Source organism: Mustela nivalis (assembly GCF_964662115.1).
Source record: "Mustela nivalis genome assembly, chromosome: 1".
Lineage (NCBI taxonomy): Eukaryota > Metazoa > Chordata > Mammalia > Carnivora > Mustelidae > Mustela > Mustela nivalis.
Genome location: NC_139020.1, coordinates 190,616,159 through 190,639,408, shown reverse-complemented (window position 1 = coordinate 190,639,408; position 23,250 = coordinate 190,616,159). Strand labels below are relative to the sequence as shown.

Genomic DNA, 23,250 nt, shown 5'->3' with positions numbered 1-23,250 from the left:
TTTTTTCATCAGAACATTTCATAATATTAACACACTGCCAACAAGGATATGAAATCACTTCATTGATCTGTTATTAAACCAGACTGCTGTTCACTTGTTCATAATAAACAGAAGAAGGTTTTCATTTGAATTTTTAAAAATAAGTTGGAAGTAAAAGGAATCTCATAATGCTGTTTCATTTATTATGCATTTTCTCAAGCACTCCAAACTTACTGAGAAACAACACGAGACATCCAAGTGCTTTAACACCCAAGGCCTTTCATTCTTTTTCAGTAATGACCATAAATGCCTTCATAAAACCTTTTTTTCATGAAAACAGTAGGCACTAGGCATTACATCACTGAAAGCAGTGATTCCCTCTGATGCTGGTGGAGATAAACATTAAACGGCAGGTTTTTGATCTTAACAATGTCTCCTCAAAAAAAAAAAAAAAGGACAACACTGAAAATCATACAAAAAATTGTTACCAGTCTTTCTCAGATTCCCAATGCAATTTTAAGTTAATTTTACAAGTACATAATTTGAAATTAATAGGTAAACCAGGTAAATATGATATGGTTTTCAACACGTGTTAGGTTTTAGTTAAACACAGTAAATATGAAGATACTGTTATTATGCTACTTGGCATCTTTTGCTACTCTTTAGCTGTGCAAAATAAACTTGAAATGATGCATCCTATAGTGGTATAATTTAAAAGATCCTTGATACGACACTAACAACTTTCAAATTCTGGTCACAAACTGCATATAAATGTAAGATTATTAAAATACCCCTTTTTGAAAAATAATAAGATGATCATTTATACCTAAATAAGGCTTCCCAGAAAGATATGAAATACTTTAGCATATAAAAGTAGTTGCCCCTTTTCCATAAGGACAGTGTTGTTTCACAAAATAACTCATATGATCCAAGGCAAACGATTTCTTTCAAATGCCATATTCTCTCTATGACTTTGAGGTATGCTTCAAGAGACTATATCCATGAGAAAAGGGCACATTTAGGTGTAAGACCACAGTTACAAACACAAAGAGGCTTTCTGGGTCAGGAGTGCCCTTAGGAGTTGCATTAACAGGAAACAAGAGACAGCTTCTGAAGCCATTTCTCTTACAAACACATACAACTAAATTTGGTTGTTTGAGAGGGCAATTCAAGACACAGCTATTTACATATGTGCTATGTCATGTGTGGCTATTTTAATAGTGGCTTCTGGAGGACACTCCTATTCAAACACAAACCAAGCAACCTTATTCTACCGAACCACAATCTTCTATTTTTGGCAAGGTAGTACTGTTTAAACAAAACAACAAAACAACAACAAAAAACAAGCTATAACAGTGATTTGGGCAAAACTCCCCATGTCTAACAACAGTAGGGAAATTGTTCAGAAAAAAATTAATCTGGGGGAAAAAACCCTATCAAACAAATAATGCTGAAAACTAATCTTGTAATCACTTACATGACTATAACATAAAACGTTTATGAATGCCTTTGAAATGAGAGTAATTCAGTTTAAAAAACAGCTGATTATGAGATTTACAATTAGAATATCTCTAAAAAACATCCAAGCTAATTAACTTAAACAGGTTCAACTAGTAAATGGTAAGAAGAAATAAATTCTTCCATAATTAATATTAGATGCTTTCTTGCCTTTGGAGAGACTGGTAAGATTACACTTGAAATGATACAGAATATAATGAAATGAAACCTACAGGACAACTGGGGGAAAAAAAACTGTATCAGGGCACTACTAATAAACATGATGGAGGCAAGAAATGTATCTGTAAGCAGTGACTACTCAAAAGAATGCCTTATAAAATTAGGTATCATAATCAAGTTAAGAAAAAGTTTTAAGACTAGCAGCTGAGCTTTGTGAAACATGTAGGACAACAGAAGGCACGACAAAAGCATTAATTACTTCTAACTACAGTCGGACAGATCAGTCTTTTCCTTCTTCTTAAGAAGACAGCCAGTGTGAATGTTCTTTTTATATCCCCCTGAGTTTTCTACATGATTGGGCAAAGCAGCACCAATTTAAAAAAATATCTGCAATGCCAGCACTGCAGTTTGGAATCACTTATACTGATGGCCCCACAGGTCTCCCATAAGAGCACTTTAGAACATGATTAAAAATATAGAAATGCCTTTCAGTGTTTCAGTATTAAAGTGGAACCACCACAGATATCCATTTTTAAAAATAATGCACTAAAAAGGTCTGTTTAGTCAGTATAGTCTTTCCACCCTGTAGCTAGCATTCACGGCTATTTTCCAGGTTGAGACATCTCCTTTGTGCATTGGGTTGAAATGTCAGTATGCTTCATGGTGCACAATCCTTTTTGGCTGGAAAATTCTGGCAAATGTCATGTCATGCCCGTTTTGAGCAGTATGCCTTGTAGGTCCTCTGGCAATGCTAAGATAATTGCATCTATGTGTGTCCGTAACTTTTCCACAGTGTCAGGTTTCACAGGTAAATGCTCTCGATCCGCCTGCAACTACAGAAGGAACATTTGGAAGCGTTTAAATTACCCTCTGAGTCTGTACTAATACATTATATTCTCTAAATGAACACTTTTAATGGTCTAATGATTTGGAAAATTCAAACTTACACTAGAATTTGGAAGAACTGTAAAAAAGCAATGAACATGCCATTTAAACAATATATTGCTGAGCTCAATAAAAGAATTCTATGTAAATTAAGAGCTAATACCCACAGATACCATGTGGTATTAAATATAACTGACAGTGTTTTTTGTAGAGCTCTCTGGACTCCTTGTAAATACTTTTAAAATAATACAGCATCACTGTGATCTGCCCAAGTGACCAAGTATTTTCAGTCATCTACCATCAACTGGACAATCTTAAGTGTTCTCATTTAAAAAGCTACTTCGGCAACATATCATGAACTGTCACCTCAAATGTGAGGAAAGGATCTTCATAGATCTTTGCTGTTTTGGCTACATACCAGCTTATTTTTTAGCTTCAGTACAAGGTCTACTGTTTCTACTTCTGTGTGTTTCTGGGTCCAGAGAAGTAAGTCCTACAAGAATAAACAAATCCCAAATCAGTAAATATTCAAAATACTTTTTAAACTGCTCTATTTTAACAGGCCAGGCTACTGAGCAGGAAAGATAGGAAGGAAAAGGAGAACAGAGTATGCAACTCAGATACAGCATTATAGTACAAGAATAATTCTCCATATGATATTCTAACAACAATAATTAGATAATTTTTTTTAAAGATTTAATTTATTTATTTGACAGAGAGATCACAAGTAGGCAGAGAGGCAGGCAGAGAGAGAGGAGGAAGCAGGCTCCCTGCTGAGCAGAGAGCCCGATGCCGGACTTGATCCCAGGACCCTGAGATCATGACCTGAGCCAAAGGCAGCGGCTTAACCCACTGAGCCACCCAGGTGCCCTAGATAACTTTTTATTACAAATTTTTTTATTAACATATAATATATTATTAGCCCCAGTGGTACAGGTCTGTGAATCGTGAGGCTTACATACTTCACAGCACTCACCATAGCACAAACCCTTGCCAATGTCCATAACTCAACCACCACTCCATACTCCCCTCCCCAGCAACCCTCAGTTTGTTTTGTGAGATTGAGTCTCTTATGGTTTGTCTAATTAGATAATTTTTCACATTAGCTAGAACAATTGTCTAATAGTTGGAAATAAAATAAAATGTAAAAAACTCCTTTCTGAGGTAGCCCTTTTAGATCAATGAAAAAATTGCAACTCCAAGTATAATACTAGTCCCCATCCCTACTAAGCAGTAAGTACTTTAATTTATAAGGAACGTTAACTAACGAATTAAGATAACTGTGAACATCAATCTATTATGGGATGTAAACTTTCACTTCTACAAACAAGCTCTTCCTCGGCTTATTTGTGGTTGCCTTCATTGCATTCCTCTCACAACCACACAGTCACCGGGAGTTTATGACTAGAAAGTTCACTTCGAGGCTAGCCCACCTCAACCTAAATAAAGATGAGACTATCCTTTACATTTTCACAAGTAGATCAATTTAAAATAGTCTGGTGACAAATTAGAGATTATAAACAGTCGAAATACAGGAAAAAATCTTGATTCTATTCAGGGGCATGCTAGTAAATATTTAACCACAGTTCTCCAGGAAAAGTCTCTGGTTTGTAGCACTTGTCAAGGTGGTATAACACTTCCACTGTGGCTAACTTCAAGCTATCAACTTGAGACCACTGAACGCAAAGTGGAGAAGAGATGTACACTGTTAGCTCTTGTGGATGAGTATAAGCAGGGCTCTAGCTCGATGCTGGCTCCATTACCTACTTAGCAGTGATGCCATCTGAAGCAAGACACTTAACTTATAATCCTTAGGGATCTCATAATGCAGATTATAATACACCTACTTCAATGAATCACTGAGAGGATTAAAAGACATCATCCATCTAAAGTACCTACAGTCCTTGACACACGGTCCTTGACACACAGCACGTAATCCAGAAAAGTTAGGTATTACTATTTACAAAGTAGTGGATATGGGTATAATATCCCAGCCTCTAAGGATAATGTTATCTTTATTTTCAATAGTTGTTAATCATGACATAAACACACTGTTTTCTAACCTCTTCACAAAGAGCTTCTAAATGGAGTGCCTCCAATTTCTGGGTCATTTCCTTCCGCCGGGTCTTGAACCAACCATCAAAATTTGGAGATTTTAGAAAATGCCTATAAAAATAAATTTTAAAAAAGCAAAGTTTGATTATGACTTACTTCCTCTCAATACCTTTCCTATCTATAGCTTGAAAAACCATGTGAAACAATGGAATTTTTATTTATTTATTTGATTTTTTTTTTAAGTAAAAGTTTAAGTCCAGCTTTTGGTTTTGTTTTTAAATACAGCTCTACAGATGGGTGAAAAAGAAGAAAACAAAAGACCAACCGGTAAAGTCCAATCCAGTCGCCTTTTATTCTAGAGGTGAGCTGAGGTCCTGTTTTCTCAAGTGTTTTCATAAATTCTTCTGGAAGGAACTGTCTTAACTGGGGTGGACTCTAGAAATTAGGACATACTGATTTAAAAATTAAAAATGGATATACTCACAGAAGTTAATTATAGTTAGAGAACTCAAATAAGAATTTAACTGAATATAGTTATACCTTCCATGGAGAGATACTTTTCTGCAAAGGCATCAAGCTTGCCACATATCTTTCCTGAAACCAAAAAAATTAAATAAATAAATAAAATAAAATAATCAAAGTTAGTCATTCTTTTTTAAGATTTTATTTTATTTATTTGAGAGCTCAACCATGAGTGCGTGCACACAAGGGAGGGGAGGGGGAAAAGAAGAGGGAGAGAGAATCCCAAGCAGATTGCGCTGAGCACAGAGCCAAATGTGGTACCCTGTCCTGTAACCCAAGCTAAAAACTGTCCTGTAACCCGAGCTAAAACCAAGAGCTGTATGCTCAATCAACTGAGCCACTCAGGTGCCCAAAAGTTAGGCATTCTTACCTAGATAGTCTTCAAACATATAAACAGACCCCTTAAAAGAAATGGGTTTACAAATTTTTGATCATATGTTCAGCAGCAATGCATCATTTGTCAAAATGGACATAGCAAAATTTAGATTGAATTAAGTCAGATTTTTTTAAATTATTTTTTAAATTTTTTTTAAAGATTTTATTTATTTATTTGACAGAGAGAGATCACAAATAGGCAAAGAGGCAGGCAGAGAGAGAGAGGAGGAAGCAGGCTCCCTGCTGAGCAGAGAGCCCGATGTGGGACTCGATCCCAGGACCCTGAGATCATGACCTGAGCCGAAGGCAGCGGCTTAACCCACTGAGCCACCCAGGCGCCCCAAGTCAGATTTTCAATAAGGATTTAACTAAACCTTAAATAATCCAAGGAACTGCATATTTTTAGTGATATTCATTAACCCTATTGGGTGAGAAAGTCCCAGAAAATGTACTCAACATTTTATATGCATGATCTCTTTTAATCCTGGCAACCATCCCATGCGGCCATTAATAGTGGAAAAGAGGCTTTGAAAAGCTAAGTAAGCTACCCAAGGTCACATAGCCTGAACCTGAATTCAGGTCTACTTGACTTCAGCCCATGCCCTTAACCACTACAGTAAAGTTCATTTCAAGTGGAACAAAATTATTTATATCCATAGACCAAGAAAGAATATTTCACCTCAAAATATAATAGCAAAGAACTCCAGGTTGCTCCCATCTGATATTATAGATAGATTACATTAATAACCACATGGAATCTCTCTCCAATGCAGTCTCTGGACTAGGACCACATGATGGTACTATCTGATACTGTGAGGCATCTTTTAGTATTTTAATATGCTATTCTACTGAATTTCATAGAATAACCATATCATCCAGTCATTTATACCATAATATTGAGTGCTACCAGATGCCTGACTGAGGAAAAGATAATGAATAAGACAGAGAAGGCCCTGTCATCATGGAGTTACTGGTCTCATAGATGTCATATCAGATTGTGCTCAAAAAAATAGTATCAGAGGGGCACCTGGATGGCTGAGTTGGTTAAGCATCTGACTCTTGATTTCAGCTCAGGTTATGATCTCAGGGTTATGAGATTGAGTCCCACATCAGGCCCCACACTTAGCACAGGGTCTGCATGAGATTCTCTCTTTTCTCCCTGCTAGTGCTCTCTCTCTCTCTCTCTTTCTCAAATAAAGAAATAAATAAATAATATCTTTTTAAAAAGTAGCTTTGAAAAAAAAAAAGGAAATAATATCAAAAAGGAGCTCCAGGTTAACCTGTGTTAAGACTAAAATGCAGTAATTACATAATATTTCACAATTATCTCATTTAAGATTCACAGCAACCCTGAAAGATATTTAGGAAAAGTGGAATTAGCCACATTTTACAGATAAAGAAAATGAGGGTCAGAGAGAGGAAGTGACTTGCCAAAGTTACACAGTTAATATTAGAATAGAGTCCAGGTCTCCTGCAAAGGACTCTATTTTTAATCATCAAACACATGAACAGGCAAAACATACAACTTAAGGTTTTTGTTTTGTTTTTTTTAAAGATTTTATTTATTTATTTGACAGAGAGAGATCACAAGTAGACGGAGAGAGAGGCAGGCAGAGAGAGAGAGAGGGAAGCAGGCTCCCTGCCGAGCAGAGAGCCCGATGCGGAACTCGATCCCAGGACCCTGAGATCATGACCTGAGCCGAAGGCAGCGGCTTAACCCACTGAGCCACCCAGGCGTCCTACAACTTAAGGTTTTTGTGAATGGGGAAAACATTCATATATATCCTTCAACAAATCATTAAATTAAACAAATACCAATGTCAACTTACTAATGGAATGATGAAGCTTTGTGTCAGTTCCAAAAAATAGCGTCGGAGAATAACACTTTGAGCCTCAGAAGGACGTTTCTGTTGTACACCCTTAAAAGAAAAAGCAATGAAAACTTACATTCTTTGTAAAGGAATATAAAACAATGCGTAATTATAGTAGCTCAACTGATACGTAAATACATACTTTTACTTGATTAAAAAAAAAAACCCAGGGCGCCTGGGTGGCTCAGTGGGTTAAGCCGCTGCCTTCAGCTCAGGTCATGATCTCAGGGTCCTGGGATTGAGTCCCACATCGGGCTCTTTGCTCAGCGGGGAGCCTGCTTCCCTTCCTCTCTCTCTGCCTGCCTCTCTGCCTACTTGTGATCTCTCTCTGTCAAATAAATAAATAAAATCTTAAAAAAAAAAAAAAAAAAAACCCAGGACTTCATCTTGAAGTAATTTAACCTGAAGTGCACTGTGCAATATGCTGTGAAAAAAAACCTTACAGCAAAACATCACGTGTTCATCTCACACTTAAAAGTATCAGTTTATAATGAACTGTCTTTATTTCACACTTGCTGTGTGAGTATTATTTAGATTTTCCAAAAAATGCTAACTATCTCCTGTTGGATGCTAAGCTATCTCACAGAAGAGCCCATGACTTTTTCACTTTAACTCCCAAGTTTCTTAAAGACTGCCACTAGTTGGTAGCTGCAGCCTTACATCTTACGCCCATAATTATTGCCGCTTCTGGTTTTTATGAAGCTTTGATTCAAAAGAAAGACGTCATTTCGGGGCGCCTGGGTGGCTCAGTGGGTTAAAGCCTCTGCCTTTGGCTCAGGTCATGATCTCAGGGTCCTGGGACCGAGTCCTGCATCGGGCTCTCTGCTCAGCGCGGAGCCTGCTTCCCTCTCTCTCTCTGCCTGCCTCTCTGCCTACTTGTGATCTCTGTCAAATAAAATCTTTAAAAAAAAAAAAAAAGAAAGAAAGAAAGACATCATTTCCCATTATCATACATAATGCACATACTGCCTAACTGGATATTGCTTACCTGCATAATGAAATTTAAGTTAATAATATGAGCAAGGAATTACCTTCTGTAATTGTTTTACGATTTCTTCATCTCTACTTAAATATGGCTTATAAGAAGTATAAACTCCTAGAAAGTAAAGAAAATCTGGTAAATAGTAAGACCCAACTACATACATAAGTATATATTTACAAATTAATAAAAATAATAAAATATAATAATAAAAATCAATACCAGGTTTAGAGTCCAGAGTCTTTAGGTTCTTCAATTTTTTCACTTTAACCTGCTTAGGAATTTCACCTAAAGGAAATATCATAAAGACTCGTATAATTATTCAAGATTTACATGTTACAAAACTGGAATTTTATAAGGTTAATAATCCACTGTTTATTACTTAGTCAGGGATCTTGTAGCTAAAGTTTTCTTTAAAAAAAAATTTATCTACTTACTAAAGAAAGAGAGAAAGAGAGAGCAAATACATGTGGGGGAAGGGGCAGAGGGAGAGAGAGAGAATCTCCAGCAGGCTTCATGCCCAGCGCAGAAGCCCACTGCAAGGCTGGATCTCTTGACCTCAGCCAAAATCAAGAGTTGGAAACTTAACCGACTAAACCACCCAGGTGCCCCTGAAATATTTTTCTTAACATCAAATAATATTTTCCAAAAAAACAAAAAAAAAAAAACAATCTTTTCCTGGTGCTTTATTCCTGGTACTTTAAAACTGGATAAATGCTGGATTATTATAGCATTACAGAAAAAAATGTGTGTAAATTATATAAAATGGGTATTTGATCTTTCATTAATATCTACCATTATTTAAAACTTCTCCATTTTTTCACTTAGCTTGTAATTTAAACTCTGTGCCAAAGCCATGAAATTGATAGCCTATGTGCCAAATATTAATACCCTCGAAGAGTAAATGGAATTACAAGCAACTCAAAAGTTTTTTTCTGACACTCCCCAAATTCCGTTTCTGCACTGTAGAAACTTACACTGCCACCATGTGGTGACAGTGTGTGTCACAACCACAGACCCAAGCCACAGATGGACAGGCCTCCGGAGCAGGTCAGCTGTGAACAATCTACACAGCATACGCTGTGGTTCTTGTCTGGGGGTCAGAGTGGCTACTCTCTAAACAACCCTCCAATCAGCAGAAAAGTGCCTCAAGAGAAGCACTTGAAAGTGTCATAAGCACACTAAACTTAAGATACTTTTTCTTCTCCTTTCTCCGTCCTCCTCTCTGCCTAAGAGTAAGAGGACCTAAGAACTGAAAGACAAATCTGGAGATTATCTAATTCAAGGCTCTGGATTGACAACATATTTTTGTTTAAATTGTTTTATACATCTAACTGCTAACTACAGCTATCTCTTGGGGTGGAACAGTAGGAACACAGAGCATTTTCACTTGTAATCTTACACTGTTAAAAAAGTTTTAAAAGCATGTACTATGGTAAAAACAGGTATTTCTGTAAACTCTCTACTTTGAAATAATTTCAATCTTACAGAAAAGCTGAAGGATAATAAAGATGCTACTCTAATTTTATCAACTGCCCCAATACCTTTAGACAGACCCTTCTTAAAGAAGCCACTATCATATACATGCAAACTAATATTTTCACCAATTCAGTAAATATTAGGAAATGCAAGATACTGGAAATAAAAAAAATAAAACAACTAGTTCCTGGTAGCAAATAGCTCACAACCTAATGGCAAAGTAAGATAACAGAGATACATGACAATATAGAAGGGTACGTGGTGGGATAAAGTTATGAACAAGATACTATGGACGCAGTGTGTTGGCTAAAGAGGAGTGAAAAAATTTTTTGAGGTTTCCTAAGGAAGTGATATGTCAGCAGTCTTATACAAGAAATAAAAAGTTATCCAGGAAGAAAAACAGCTTTTACACAGAGTTAAATCCAGAAGCATGAAGAGCATGTTCCCCAGTTACGCATAATGGTAAGGATAGTAATAGCCACCATTTACTCAATCCTTATTTGTGCCAGTCCTGGTCTAAGAATACTGCATGAATGAGTACATTTAATCTTCCCAAAGAAGTAGGTCTTATCATCCCCACCACACAGAAAAAAGAACAAAAGCACTAGAAGAACTACTGACCTGGTATGCACCAACACTGGCTCTTTCCTGCCATCATCCACTCTGGTCAATACCCAATGCAGACAGGTTGCTAGCTCTAGAGAACTCATCCAAGGACACAAAGATAACATGCTTGAACTAGAATATGAAATTAAGGTTGTCTAATTCCTGAACCATCACTTTTATCCACTATGCTACAAAGGCATAGATGCCTGCGAAGAGGGGCAGGAGCTGAAGTTAGAGAGGTATTTAAAGGTCGAATCTAGAGGAACTATAAAGATGTCGGACATCTCAGTGACAGAGACAGAAAGCATGGGCATGGGGACTAGTGGATGGGAGAGTGAGCAGACAGGATCAAATCTGCATTTAATACACTCGCTGATACCAGGTGGTGATGATGTAAGCCACAACCACAGGCCTGAGCCACAGATGGACAGGTCTCCTGAACAGGTCAGCTCACTTACACAAAGGAGGGTGAGGTGAAAGAGAAAGCCCAGAGGATAAAATAGAAGCATTGTGGAGGGACGCCTGGGTGGCTCAGTGGGTTAAAGCCTCGCATCGGGCTCTCTGCTCGGCGGGGAGCCTGCTTCCCCCTCTCTCACTGCATGCCTCTCTGCCTATTTTTGATCTCTGTCTGTGAAATAAATAAATAAAATCTTAAAAAAAAAACCAACAGCATTGTGGCGTACTGCTCCTGGGTAGATACAGAACCTGAAATAAGACAGGTGCAGCAAGGAAAGAGAAGAGAGGGAGCTACTAGAGCTCAAAACCAAAAGGCTTTGGGGACAGACTGAGAGAACAGCAAACTCCAGAAACACTCAGATTGCCAGAACTTTTAAAGATTTTAATTTACTTCTTTTAGAAAGAGAAAGTATGTGCGCATGAGAGCAGGGAAGGGACACAAGGAAAGATGGAGAGAGAATCTCAAACAGACTCAAATAGACTCCAGGATGAGCTCAGATCCTGACTTGGGGCTCGATCTCACAAGCCTAAGGTCATGACCTGAACTGAAACCAAGAGTCGGATGATTAACCAACTGAGCCACCCAGCCCCTCAGAATGTTTTTGATTCATCAGCTCATAGTTTTTACTTTGTCAATGGTAGAAGACATTGACAAACTGTGCTGACAAATTCCCATGTACCAATTCTTTTTTTTAAGATTTTATTTACTTATTTGATAGAGAGAGACACAGCGAGAGAGGGAACAAGCAGGGGGAGTGGAAGAGAGAGAAGCAGGCTCCCGGTGGTGCAGAGAGCCTGATGTGGGGTTCGATCCCAGGACCCTGAGATCATGGCCTGAGCTGAAGGCACACGCCTAAGGACTGAGCCACCCACGCACCCCTCCCATGTAAATTCTTATGAGAACATCTCTCATCTTGACTTTTGTGGTTGTGCTTTCCAGAGCTCAGAGAAGATTCTCACCACAAGATCTGTAAAACTTTTGTCCCCTTAATAAGTACCGAATTAATACCTACTTAACTATACAGATAACTAAATTCAACTAATTTATCTGCTTCTGACTCCAAGAACCCAAACAGCATGTTTAAAACCATAATGGTTTGAATAAGTCTAAGTATTCCTGCCCTTATTTTCTGTTTCCTTCTGCTCTGAGTCACAAAGGACTTGCAATTATTCTATCCACCAATACTGTTTATTAACACATTATTTTCTGAAACTCACTGTGCAAAAAAGAACCAAGTTTCAGAGGGGAGAAGAGTTAGGCATGTTTCATATATTCTCATAATCAGTAAGTTCTGGGTAATAATGAAGACAGGTTATAACCATATCTGTCTTTTTAAAAAGGAAAAAGCCAAAAATAAACCCACTTGTGGTAATCTTCACTTAGACAATTCCCCTCTGACTCACTGGCTCTCTTCAGGTGTAAGATGTATACTGATCTCTAACCTTAGCCATCATCATTCTTATACTGTAGTATGTAATAGCTATAAAGAAAATTAGTCATGAAGATACACTGCCTATTACCAAAAAAATTTAATGAGTATTTGTCAGATGGCTTTGTGATACAAAAACAAACAAGTGTCTGCAATGAACCTAGCTGTCTACAAAGAACCCAAAAGTTATTCAGGGGTGCCTGGGTGGCTCAGTCAGTTGAGTGTCTGCCTTCAGCTCAGGTCATGGTCCCAGGGTCCTGGGATGGAGCCCCGAATCGGGCTCCCTGCTGGGTGCGGAACCTGCTTCTCCTCCCTCTCTGCTGCTTCCCTGCTGTTGCTCCCCCTGCTTGTACTCTCTTCTTCTCTTTATTTATTTATAAATAAATAAAATCTTTAAAAAATACTTATTCAATGTCTGTTATGTACAATGCATATTAGAGAGGGTTTAACTTTACTAAATTAATAGTCATCACCATTGTACTTCTGTATATAGGCATTAGAATCTTCCACATTTAGGCCAAATATTTTACCTTTAGTGAAATCACCAAACCCAATTTCTGGTCAGAAATTATCAGTTTATAATTTGATCCAGTATACACTAATAGAATTACTTTTACTTTGAGGAATATTTGTTAAGTACTGACGTCTTAACATTGAATGTCTCTTTTTAATAGAATTTGGGTGAACTAAAACTAGGTATAATCCAGAAGAAAGAATCCCTTTATAACAGCAGGAATGATCCCTCTACAGGGTTAAAACTAAAGGTATGTCTCTGGTAAAATTATGAATCTGTTTTGCTGTGCCTTCCCTACCAGTCCTGCAGAAGATACTTTTTCTGTAGCTTTACTGACCCTCTCAGATAGTCTTGAATTTTCAAAGACAGAATTCTAAGAAGGACTGTTGTGTTTCACAACTTGTGCAGCAAACGCAGTGCTCCTGGTCTTGAGATCAATAGGCAGAAAAATGCCACAAGATATACACGCAACAGTCATAAATTAAAAGATAAAGGGATTTTCATGAATATGAAACCAAAAGCAGAGGCAATAAAAGAAAATACAGAAAAGCTGGACTTTTGATCAAAACTTGAAACTTTTACATTGGGGAGAGTATGTGAAATGTGTAAAGCCTGATGATTCACAGACCAGTACCCCTGGGGCGAATAATACGTATGTTAATAAAAATAATTTAAATGAAAAAAAATTAAAACTTTTGTGCATCAAAGGACACTATCAATGAGAGAATGACAAGACAACTCACAGAATGCGAAAAAATATTTACAAAGCACTTATCTGGGGCGCCTGGGTGGCTCAGTGGGTTAAGCCGCTGCCTTTGGCTCAGGTCATGATCTCAGGGTCCTGGGATCGAGTCCCGCATCAGGCTCTCTGCTCAGCAGGGAGCCTGCTTCCTCCTCTCTCTCTCTCTGCCTGCCTCTCTGCCTACTTGTGATCTCTCTGTGTCAAATAAATAAATAAAATCTTAAAAAAAATTTTTTTAAATAAATAAATAAATAAATAAATAAAAAGCACATCTGGTAAGGGATTGGTATCCAGAATATATGAAGAACTCTCACAACTGAACAATAACAAAACAACCTGATTTAAAAGGGACTTGGAAAGATAATTCTCCAAAGAAGTTATTCAGGTGGCCAATAAACACATGAAAAGAAGCTCAACATTACTAATCATTAGGGAAATGCAAATCAAAACCACAGTTAAGATAACAACTCATACCCATTAGAAGGGCTACCATCAAAAAAACACCAAAAAATAACAAGTGTTGGCAAAGATGTAGAGAAACTGATACCCTTGTGCACTGTTGGTGTGAATGGAAAAATAAAAACAGTATGGCAGTTTCTCAAAAACTTAAACACAGATAGCTATATGGTCCAGCAATCCCACTTCTGTGGATTCATACTCAAAAGAAGTGAAAGCAGGGATTGAAAGAAGTATCTGTACACCCATGTTCACAGAAGTGTTATTTGCAATAGCTCAAAGGTGGAAGCAACCCAAGTGTCCACTGACAGATAAATAGATAAATAAAATGTGGTACATGCACACAATGGAATATTATTGCCTTAAAAAGGAAAGAAATTGACACATTACAAGATGAATAAACCTTGAGGACATTATGCTAAGTGAAATAAGCCAGTCACAAAAGGACAAATAAAGCAGAATTCCACTTATATGAAATACCTGAGTGGTCAAATTCATATTGACAGAAAGTAGACACGTAGTCGCCTGGGGTGCGGTGAGTGGAGAAAGAAGTGAATGGGAAGTTATTGTTTAATGGGTAAGGAGTTTCAATTTTGCAAGATGAAAAAGAGCACTGTGAGTAGATGGTGGTGATTATAGTGCAACAATGTGAATGCACTTAATGCCACTTAAAAAATGGCTGAGTGGAGTGCCTGGATGGCTCAGTTGTTAAGCGTCTGCCTTTGGATCAGGTCATGATCCTGAGGTCCTGGGATCAAGCTCCATGTCCAGCACCCTGCTGGGCGGGAAGCCTGCTTCTCCCTCTCCTGCTCCCCTGCTTGTTCCCTCTCTCGCTGTGTCTCTCTCTGTCAAATAAATAAAATCTTTTTTAAAAGATGGCTGAGAAGGTAAATTTCATGTTATGTGATTTTACTGCAATTTTTTAATAAAAGATTTTATTTATTTGTCAGAGAGAATGCGAGCGAGCACAAGCAGGGGGAGCAGCAAGGAGAGGGAGAAGCAGACTCCCCGCTGTGCAGGGAGCCGGATGTGGGCTCAATCCCAGGGCCCTGGGATCATGACCTGAGCCAAAGGCAGCCACTTAATCGACTCAGCCACCCAGACATCCCACCGCAATTAAAAAAAAAAGTGGTGGTGGGGGAATGAAATGCTTCTGATTCTTCTGCATGATATAACATAAATGAACCTTGAAAACAGTGAGATAGGCCAAATAACAAAAGGCAAATATTACACGATTCCACTTATACAAAATATGTAGAAGAGTCAACTTTATAGAAACAAAAATTAGAATAAAAGTTACCAGGGACTGGGGGATGCAATAACTGGGGAGCTATTGTTTAAACGGGTTTTGGATTTGGGTGAACGACATCCAAATCCTTCTGCTTGGGATGACGAAGTTCTGGAACTGGATAGTGATGAGGGCTGCACCTTATGAATATATCTAATGCTACTGTGTTATTTTAAAAAATTTTTTATTTAAAATTTCAATTTAATTAACATATAGTGTATTATTAGTTTCAGTGGTAGAATTTAGTGATTCATCAGTTGCATAGAATATCCAGTGCTTATTTCATCAAGTGCCCTCCTTAATGCCCATCACCCAGTTATCCCATCTCCCCACCCACCACCTAGGTGAACTAAATCCACATCCTTCTGTTTGGGATGATGAAGTTCTGTAAATGGATAGTGGTGAAGGTTGCTTATTATGAATATACTTAATACCACTATATTATTTTTAAGTGAATTAAATACTTAATATTAGTTAAAGTGGTAAATTTTAGGTTGTGTATATTTTACCACAATAAAAACAACTTTTTTTTTTTTTAAAGATTTTATTTATTTATTTGACAGACAGAGATCACAAGTAGGCAGAGAGGCAGGCAGAGAGAGAGAGGAGGAAGCAGGCTCCCTGCTAAGCAGAGAGCCTGATGTGGGGCTCGATCCCAGGACCCTGGGATCATGACCTGAGCCGAAGGCAGAGGCCTTAACCCACTGAGCCACCCAGGCGCCCCAATAAAAACAACTTTTAAGGTACGTAAGGGAAAGTATCATAAACACACCAAACTTAATGAAATTTTGCACTTCTGTTAAGAATTGTGTTCAGGGACGCCTGAGTGGCTCAGTTGTTAAGCGTCTGCCTTTGGCTCAGGTCATGATCCCAGGGTCCTAGGATCGAGTCCCGCATTGGGCTCCCTGCTCAGTGGGAAGCCTGCTTTTCTCTCACTCCCGCTGGTTGTGTTCCCTCTCTCGCTGTGCCTCTGTCTGTCAAATAAATAAATAAATAAAATATTAAAAAAAAAAAGAATTATGCTCATATAAGACCTGCCAGTCCCAGAAACAGACACTAAAGTCTTGTCCCAAATCATCAAACTACCGCTGGTGCCTTTGTTCATAACATATTTTTTCCATTAACTGAACAAGGACCAAACTGAGCACACTGGCAACCTCTAGCATTTACTCCTCAGTGACTACCAAGAATCTATAAAGCATAATGCTTCCATATACCACCATTGCTTTCCTGTAGAAAAAAGGATACCTGATGAAGTGGTCCAAATTATCTGGTGATAGAAATAATCAGAGATAACACAGCTGAAAATAAGGTCTAATTATTCCATATCTGCCTTCATTCCCACTTTGAAAAAGCAATTCAAAAATTGTCCCCTCCACTCCCTTGGTCCTAGGTCTTCTTTTTAAAATGGTAACTTCACTTGCCTGAAGACGCTTCTCAGAGTAACAAGAATATTAACTAGCAAGACATCACAAGAAAAGAAATCAGACTGATATCCCTCATAGACAGGGGTGGAAAAATGCTCAACAAAAATAAGAGCAAATCAAATCCAACAACATATAAAAAAGATTATATACCATGACCAAATGGGATTTATCCAAGGAATATAAGGTTGGTTTAACATCCAAAATGCAATTAATATGCTATATTAATAAGGGACAAAAACCACACGACAATCTCCATAGATACAGAAAAAGCATTTCACAAAATTCAACACCAATTCATGATAATCCTTCCCAGCAAACCAGAAACAGAAAGACACTTCCGCAATCTAATGAAGGACATCTATGAAAAACCTTTATCTAACGTCATAATTAGACTTGTATACTGAAAACTACAGGGGCACCTGGGTGGCTCAGTTGGTTAGGTGTCTGCCTTTGGCTCACATCACGATCCCGGGTCCTGGGACAGAGCCCCACATCAGGCTCCCTACTTGGTGAGGAGCCTGCTTCTCCATCTCCCTCTGCTGGAGCCCCTGCTTGTGCTCTCTCACTCTCACTCTCTCTCTCAAATAAAAAACAAACAAAAGAAACCTTTAAAAAGAAAACTACAAACATTGTCAAGAAAAATTAAAGAAGACCTAAACAACAGAAGACATCGCAAGTTCCCAGATCAGAAAACACCAAAAACAAAATCCCGCGAATTTACTGCATATTAACACAATCCCTATCAAAATCCCTGCTAGCTGTCTGCAGAAATTAACAAAGTGATCCTAAAATTTGTATGGAAATGCAAAACACCAAGGATAACCAAAACAGTTTTGGAAAAGAAGAAAATTATTAAAAGACTTCCACTTTCTGATTTCAAATCTTACTATAAAACTACAGTAACCAAGACACTGCATTAGTGTTGCTTTTCCACAGAGGTACCAATGAAATCCAATAGAAAAAAAGATAGTCTTCAACAAAAGTGCTAAAGCAACTGAAGCACAACATTCAAAAAAGATTATTTTGGACCCTTAAGCCACAAAAAAACAACTAATGTGGTTCATAGACCTAAATGTGGGTGCTAACATAATAAATAAAACTCTTAGAAGGAAACACAGGAGAAGAAAATCTCTGTGACCCTGCATTGGGCAATGAGTTCTTAGATACACTATCAAAAGGCTAATCTATAAAAGAAAAAAAAAAACCTGATAAACTAGACTTAAAATTAAAAATATTTTTGTAGATACCCAAACTGAGGGGTTAGAGGTGAAGGAAATGGATGAAAATGGTCAAAAGGTACAAACTTCTAGCTATAAGCTAAATTAAGTACTGGCGACGTGATGCAGATACATGATGACAACACGATGACTATAGATTATAGTTAACACTGCTGTATAGGATTATAATCCTGTATAGGATTATACAGCAGTGTTAACTATTATATTATATTTGATTATATTTGAAAACAGCTAAGAGTAAATCCTGAATGTTCTCATCACAAGGAAACAACATTATTTTCCTTTTATTTTTTTGGTATCTGTACAAGGTGATAGATAATAGCTGAACTTATTGTGGCAATCATTTCATAATATATGTAAGTCATTATGCTGTACATCTTAAAACTGACACAGTATTGTCTGTCAAGTATACCTCAATCAGACTGGGGAGAAGAAACACTTTTGCTCTTCAAAAGAAACCATTAAGAAAACAAAAAAGAAACCAAATATTGTAAGAAATATTTGTGAATCACATGTCTAAAAACAGACTTGTATCCAAAATACATAAAGATCTCTTACAACTAAATATTAAGAAACCTAACTAAAAATTGGCAAAAGATTTCAGTCAACACTTCATCCAAGAAGATATATGAACAAATAGATAAAAAGATGCTCACCATCATTTGCCCTAGTAAATACTAGGGCATGGCAAATGAAAACCACTATCTCAAACCTACTGAACGGCAATAATGAAAAACACAGACAGTATCAAATGCTGGTGGTAGAGATGTGAAGAAACAGGAACCCTTATGGGCTGCTGGTAAGATTGTAAAATTAGGGGCACCTGGTTGGCACAGTCAGAAGAGTGTGTAGCTCTTGATCTCCGGGTATCGGTTGAAGTGCCAACCTAGGTATAGAGAATATATATATTTTTAATGATTTTATTTATTTATTTGACAGAGATCACAAGTAGGCAGAGAGAGAGGAGGAAGCAGGCTCCCTGCTGAGCAGAGAGCCCAATGTGGGGCTTGACCCCAGGACCCTGGGATCATGACCTGAGCCGAAGGCAGAGGCTTTAACCCACTGAGCCACCCAGGCGCCCAGGTGTAGAGAATATTGTGTTATGTGAAATAACCCAGTCAGAGAAGGATACCATATGATTTCACTCATATGTGGAATTTAAGAAACAAAACAAATGAGCATGGGTGGGGAAAAAAATAGAAAGGCAAAACAAGAAACAGACTCTTAACTATAGAGAACAAACTGATGGTTACCAGAGAGGTAGGGGGGTGGGCAATGGGTGAAACAGGTGGTGGGGACGAAAGAGGGCCTGTGATAAGCACCAGGTGACGTATGGATGTGCTGAATCACTATACTGTACACCTGGAACTAATATTACACTGTAGCTTAACTAACTGAAATTTAAATAAAAACTTAAAAGCAAATAAATAAATAAACTTTAAAAAAAATTATTAAAAAAAATTTTTTTAATGTAAAAATTGTGGGCCACTTTGGAAAACAGTTTGATGGTTTCTTATAAAGTTAAACACACTACTTTACCAATGATTTTATGCAGAAGTTCCTCTACTTAAAGCTGTGACAAAGATAATAAACAGTAGTCAACTATATCACAATTAATCAGTCTACATTAATAGGACAAAACCATAAAAATAAATGTCAATACTAAATTAACATTTTAAAAACTGTTTCTTATCTTCTCATAGCTAAAACTCCGGTGACTGCTGTGTTCTAAATTATCATTAAATTAGAGAGGACACCAGTGAAATGGCAGGTGACTATGACATTTACAGAATGTCATGAGTCAGGAACTGTTTAATCTTCCAGCAGACAAAGAATGTGAGGCTTAAAGAGGATGTTCTGCCTAAGAAATCACAGATCTGACAGCCAAGGTGAAGCTATGTGCTCTTTCCTCCACTTCTTAAGGTTTCTAAGGATTTCAGCATAAGATGGAGTCTAAATAATGTTCATAAATAATATGACTTCGATTGTTATTGCTTGGGGTGCCTCGGTGGCTCACTTGGTTGAACGTTAGCCTTCTGCTCTGGAGTCCCAGAATCAAGCCCACTTTGGACTAGCAGGGAATCCGCTTCTCCCTCTGTCTCTCACCCTGCTCGTGCTCTCTCGCTCTCTCTCTCAGTCTCAAATTAAAGAAATAAAATCTTTAAAAATAAAAAAATAGTTACTGCTTGAGTTTAACATATCTATTTAGATTTATGTATATATCAGAAGGGATGTCTCATAAATTATTAAATAATATTTGAAATACACCTGTATATACCAAAATAAATCTTAGAAGTAACACATCATAAAGTTACTTAAAAATATTTCCAGTATCTCAAGTCTCACTAATTCAGTAGAAAATTCAGGAATGTCCAATGCGGAATGTCAGAGATACCATTAAATTGTCATCTAAGTTAACAAAACTTCAACCTCTGAATCAATTTACTCATTTAAATCATTTATTAAATAGTTACTATGAGTGGGGTGCCTGGGTGGCTCAGTGGGTTAAAGCCTCTGCCTTCGGCTCAGGTCATGATCCTAAGGTCCTGGGATCTCTGCTCAGCAGGGAGACTGCTCCCCCTCCTTCTCCCTCTGCCTGCCTCTCTGCCTGCTTGTGATCTCTGTCTGTCAAATAAATAAATAAAAATCTTAAAAAAAAATAGTTATTATGAGCAGAACAGTAGCTCAAGGAAATAACAGCTCAAGGAAAGCACAACCTCTGACAATTTCCTTAATCAATACCACTGTCACAGAAATGTGTACTTTTTTTGAGACCTAGCAGAGAATTTTGTGCCAAATTGAATAATTCTATCTTCCACAAGGTTTTATTCAAGCAGTGCTGGAAATCCCTGTTTAATTGGGCTTATCCGTATACAAAAAGTTGCTCAAATTTTTGAGGTCTTATTATGTTATAATTCATTCCGTGTTTATAACACTAGAAGTACATTTTTTGATAGGAGGACATGATGGGTTACGCATATAAGAATCTGTATATTTTAGTGGGAAGTTAGACTCTTCTCCAAAGACCTTATTCAGATTGCCTCCAAAAAGGTTACCATCAACATAATTAAAAAGTAATCAAGAGGGACGCCTGGGTGGCTCAGTGGATTAAGCTGCTGCCTTCGATCTCAGGGTCCTGGGATCGAGTCCCACGTCGGGCTCTCTGCCCAGCAGAGAGCCCTGCTTCCCTCTCTCTCTCTGCCTGCCTCTCTGTCTACTTGTGATCTCCCTCTGTCAAATAACTAAATAAAATTTAAAAAAAAAAAGTAATCAAGAGATGAAAACAAAGTGGAAGAAATGAACCTGCTCAGCCAAATAACATACTAAAAACAAAACATGGAATTTATACTTTACCTGCAGGTTTAAGGTCTCCTATTCGAATAATGTGTGGCCAGTGCTGGAGTGTTTTCGCAAAAAAAGGGTTGGTTACTCCTAATATGACAGAAGGCCTACATAAAAACAAAACAGAAAAAAAGTGAGGAAAAAGACAAATGTTCCAGTGAAGAATAGTTTATAATTTCTTTAGATTGAACAACAGATTATCTTTTCCTTCACTCAATGCATTATGTAACAACTATATGCCAGGCACCCTGCTTAGCACTAGGCAAGTACAGGTGAAAAGACACAGTCTTTTTAAAAGCATACAGAAAGAAAGGCATACATACCCGATTACAATGCCAAAATCAGGAAACAGAGAAGGTGGTATAAAACATACGACAATTACCAAGGAGAAACTTGGTCACTGAAGACAGCTGAAGACAGCTTCCCCAGTGGCGCCCGCGTGGCTCAGCTGGTTAAGCATCGGACTCTTGCTTTCAGCTCAGGTCATGAACTTGGGTTACTGAGACTAAGTCCCATGTAGGACTCTGCACTCAGCAAGGAGTCTGCTTGAAGATTCCCTCCCCCTCTGCCCTTCCCCGCCTTGCCTGTGCACATATGCTCTCTCTCCCTAGAACAAATAGATCTCTAAAAACAGAACAAAACAAAACGAAAAAACCAAAGCTTCACCAAAGAGCTAATATTCACACAAAGATATGGAAAATGAATACAAATTCTTCCCCAAGTGGATAAGTGAGGTAAAGGTAATCCAGAACAAATAGTAGAAGCAAAGCAAAGCAAAGAAGTGGGATCATGGTGTGCTCAAAGAACTACAAAGAGCTCAGCATTCCCACAGAATAAAAGGAGAAGGATTAAGAGTCAGAAATGAAAGTAGCTGGGCAGGTGCTGGCCGGATTATTAAGTACCAAGTTAATATGCTACAAAGTTTATGAAGTGCCAAGTTAATATGTTAAGAAGTTTAAAAATCTTGTAGGCTAATGGAAGGTACTAGAGAACCAAATGGAAGGAAGTCACATGAATAAAAATATAGGAAGATCACTCTAGGGGAAATTTGGAAGATGCCCTACAAGGAGGGGAAGGGGTCTGGGAGAAAGCAACAGCAGATATGACAAAGACTGGAAACAGTAAGACTGGGAAGAGACTTTTAGAAAGCAGGTAACAAATGTTATTATGAGAGAGATTTTATGGTGTTGAATTGACAGAATTTGGTAAAACTTGATGTGGGACATGTAAGAAGGAGAAATTTACGACAATTTAGATTTTTTATAACTAAGTAAAAAGTAGTACCATTCATAGGTTTAGGGAAGAAAACAAGGAAACAGAAAGAATTCAGTTTATATACATTTAGTTTCAAGTGCAATTAAGATGTCAAGGTGGTAAAACAGTTAAAAAAAAAAAAAAACAGAACAACAAAACCCTGGACATAGAGGTCTACAACTTGCAAAGATTTGGGCTAGGCAGATAAATTTCAGTCATCAGTATATGGGTCTTAACAGAGGCTATGGGTACAGAAAGATTGCTCAGAGAGAGGGGTGACTGGGTGGCTCAGTTGTTAAGCATCTGCCTTTGGCTCAGGTCATGATCCCAGGGTCCTGGGCTCCCTGCCCCCGCATGGAGCTCCCTGCCCCCACATCGGGCTCCCTGCTTGGCAGGAGGCCTACTTCTCCCTCTCCCACTCCCCCTGCTTGTGTTCCCTTCTCTATCTGTCAAATAAATAAATAAAATCTTTAAAAAAAAAAGACTGCTCAGAAAGAATGATCAGTCTGAAATCAGATCCCAGAACACAGGACTGGAGAACACCAACATTTAAGGTGCTGGCAGCAGACCTCACTGCACAGGAGACTGAGATGTAACACCAGAAAGCCAGGTGAGAGTGGCATCAAGGATTTAAATGCTTTCAAGCTTGGACACCTGGGTAGTACAGTCAGTTAA

The 23,250-nt window shown here is 37.9% G+C and overlaps 1 protein-coding gene across 8 annotated transcripts in view; it reads right to left on the bottom strand.

The window, feature by feature from the left end:
* Positions 1–238: 238 nt before the first annotated feature.
* Positions 239–23,250, bottom strand: part of DENND6A (DENN domain containing 6A) — a 61,704-nt gene continuing 38,692 nt past the window's right edge. For all 8 annotated transcript variants that reach the window (XM_082739289.1, XM_082739287.1, XM_082739291.1 and 5 more), the window contains 9 exons: positions 21,334–21,428; positions 8,566–8,631; positions 8,396–8,460; positions 7,323–7,412; positions 5,137–5,190; positions 4,922–5,031; positions 4,605–4,707; positions 2,960–3,034; positions 239–2,489 (listed from right to left, as the gene is read on the bottom strand). In XM_082739289.1, coding sequence (XP_082595415.1) covers positions 2,358–2,489; positions 2,960–3,034; positions 4,605–4,707; positions 4,922–5,031; positions 5,137–5,190; positions 7,323–7,412; positions 8,396–8,460; positions 8,566–8,631; positions 21,334–21,428 — 790 coding nt within the window. In that variant the 3' untranslated portion in view covers positions 239–2,357. The remainder of the gene's footprint in view (positions 2,490–2,959; positions 3,035–4,604; positions 4,708–4,921; positions 5,032–5,136; positions 5,191–7,322; positions 7,413–8,395; positions 8,461–8,565; positions 8,632–21,333; positions 21,429–23,250) is intronic.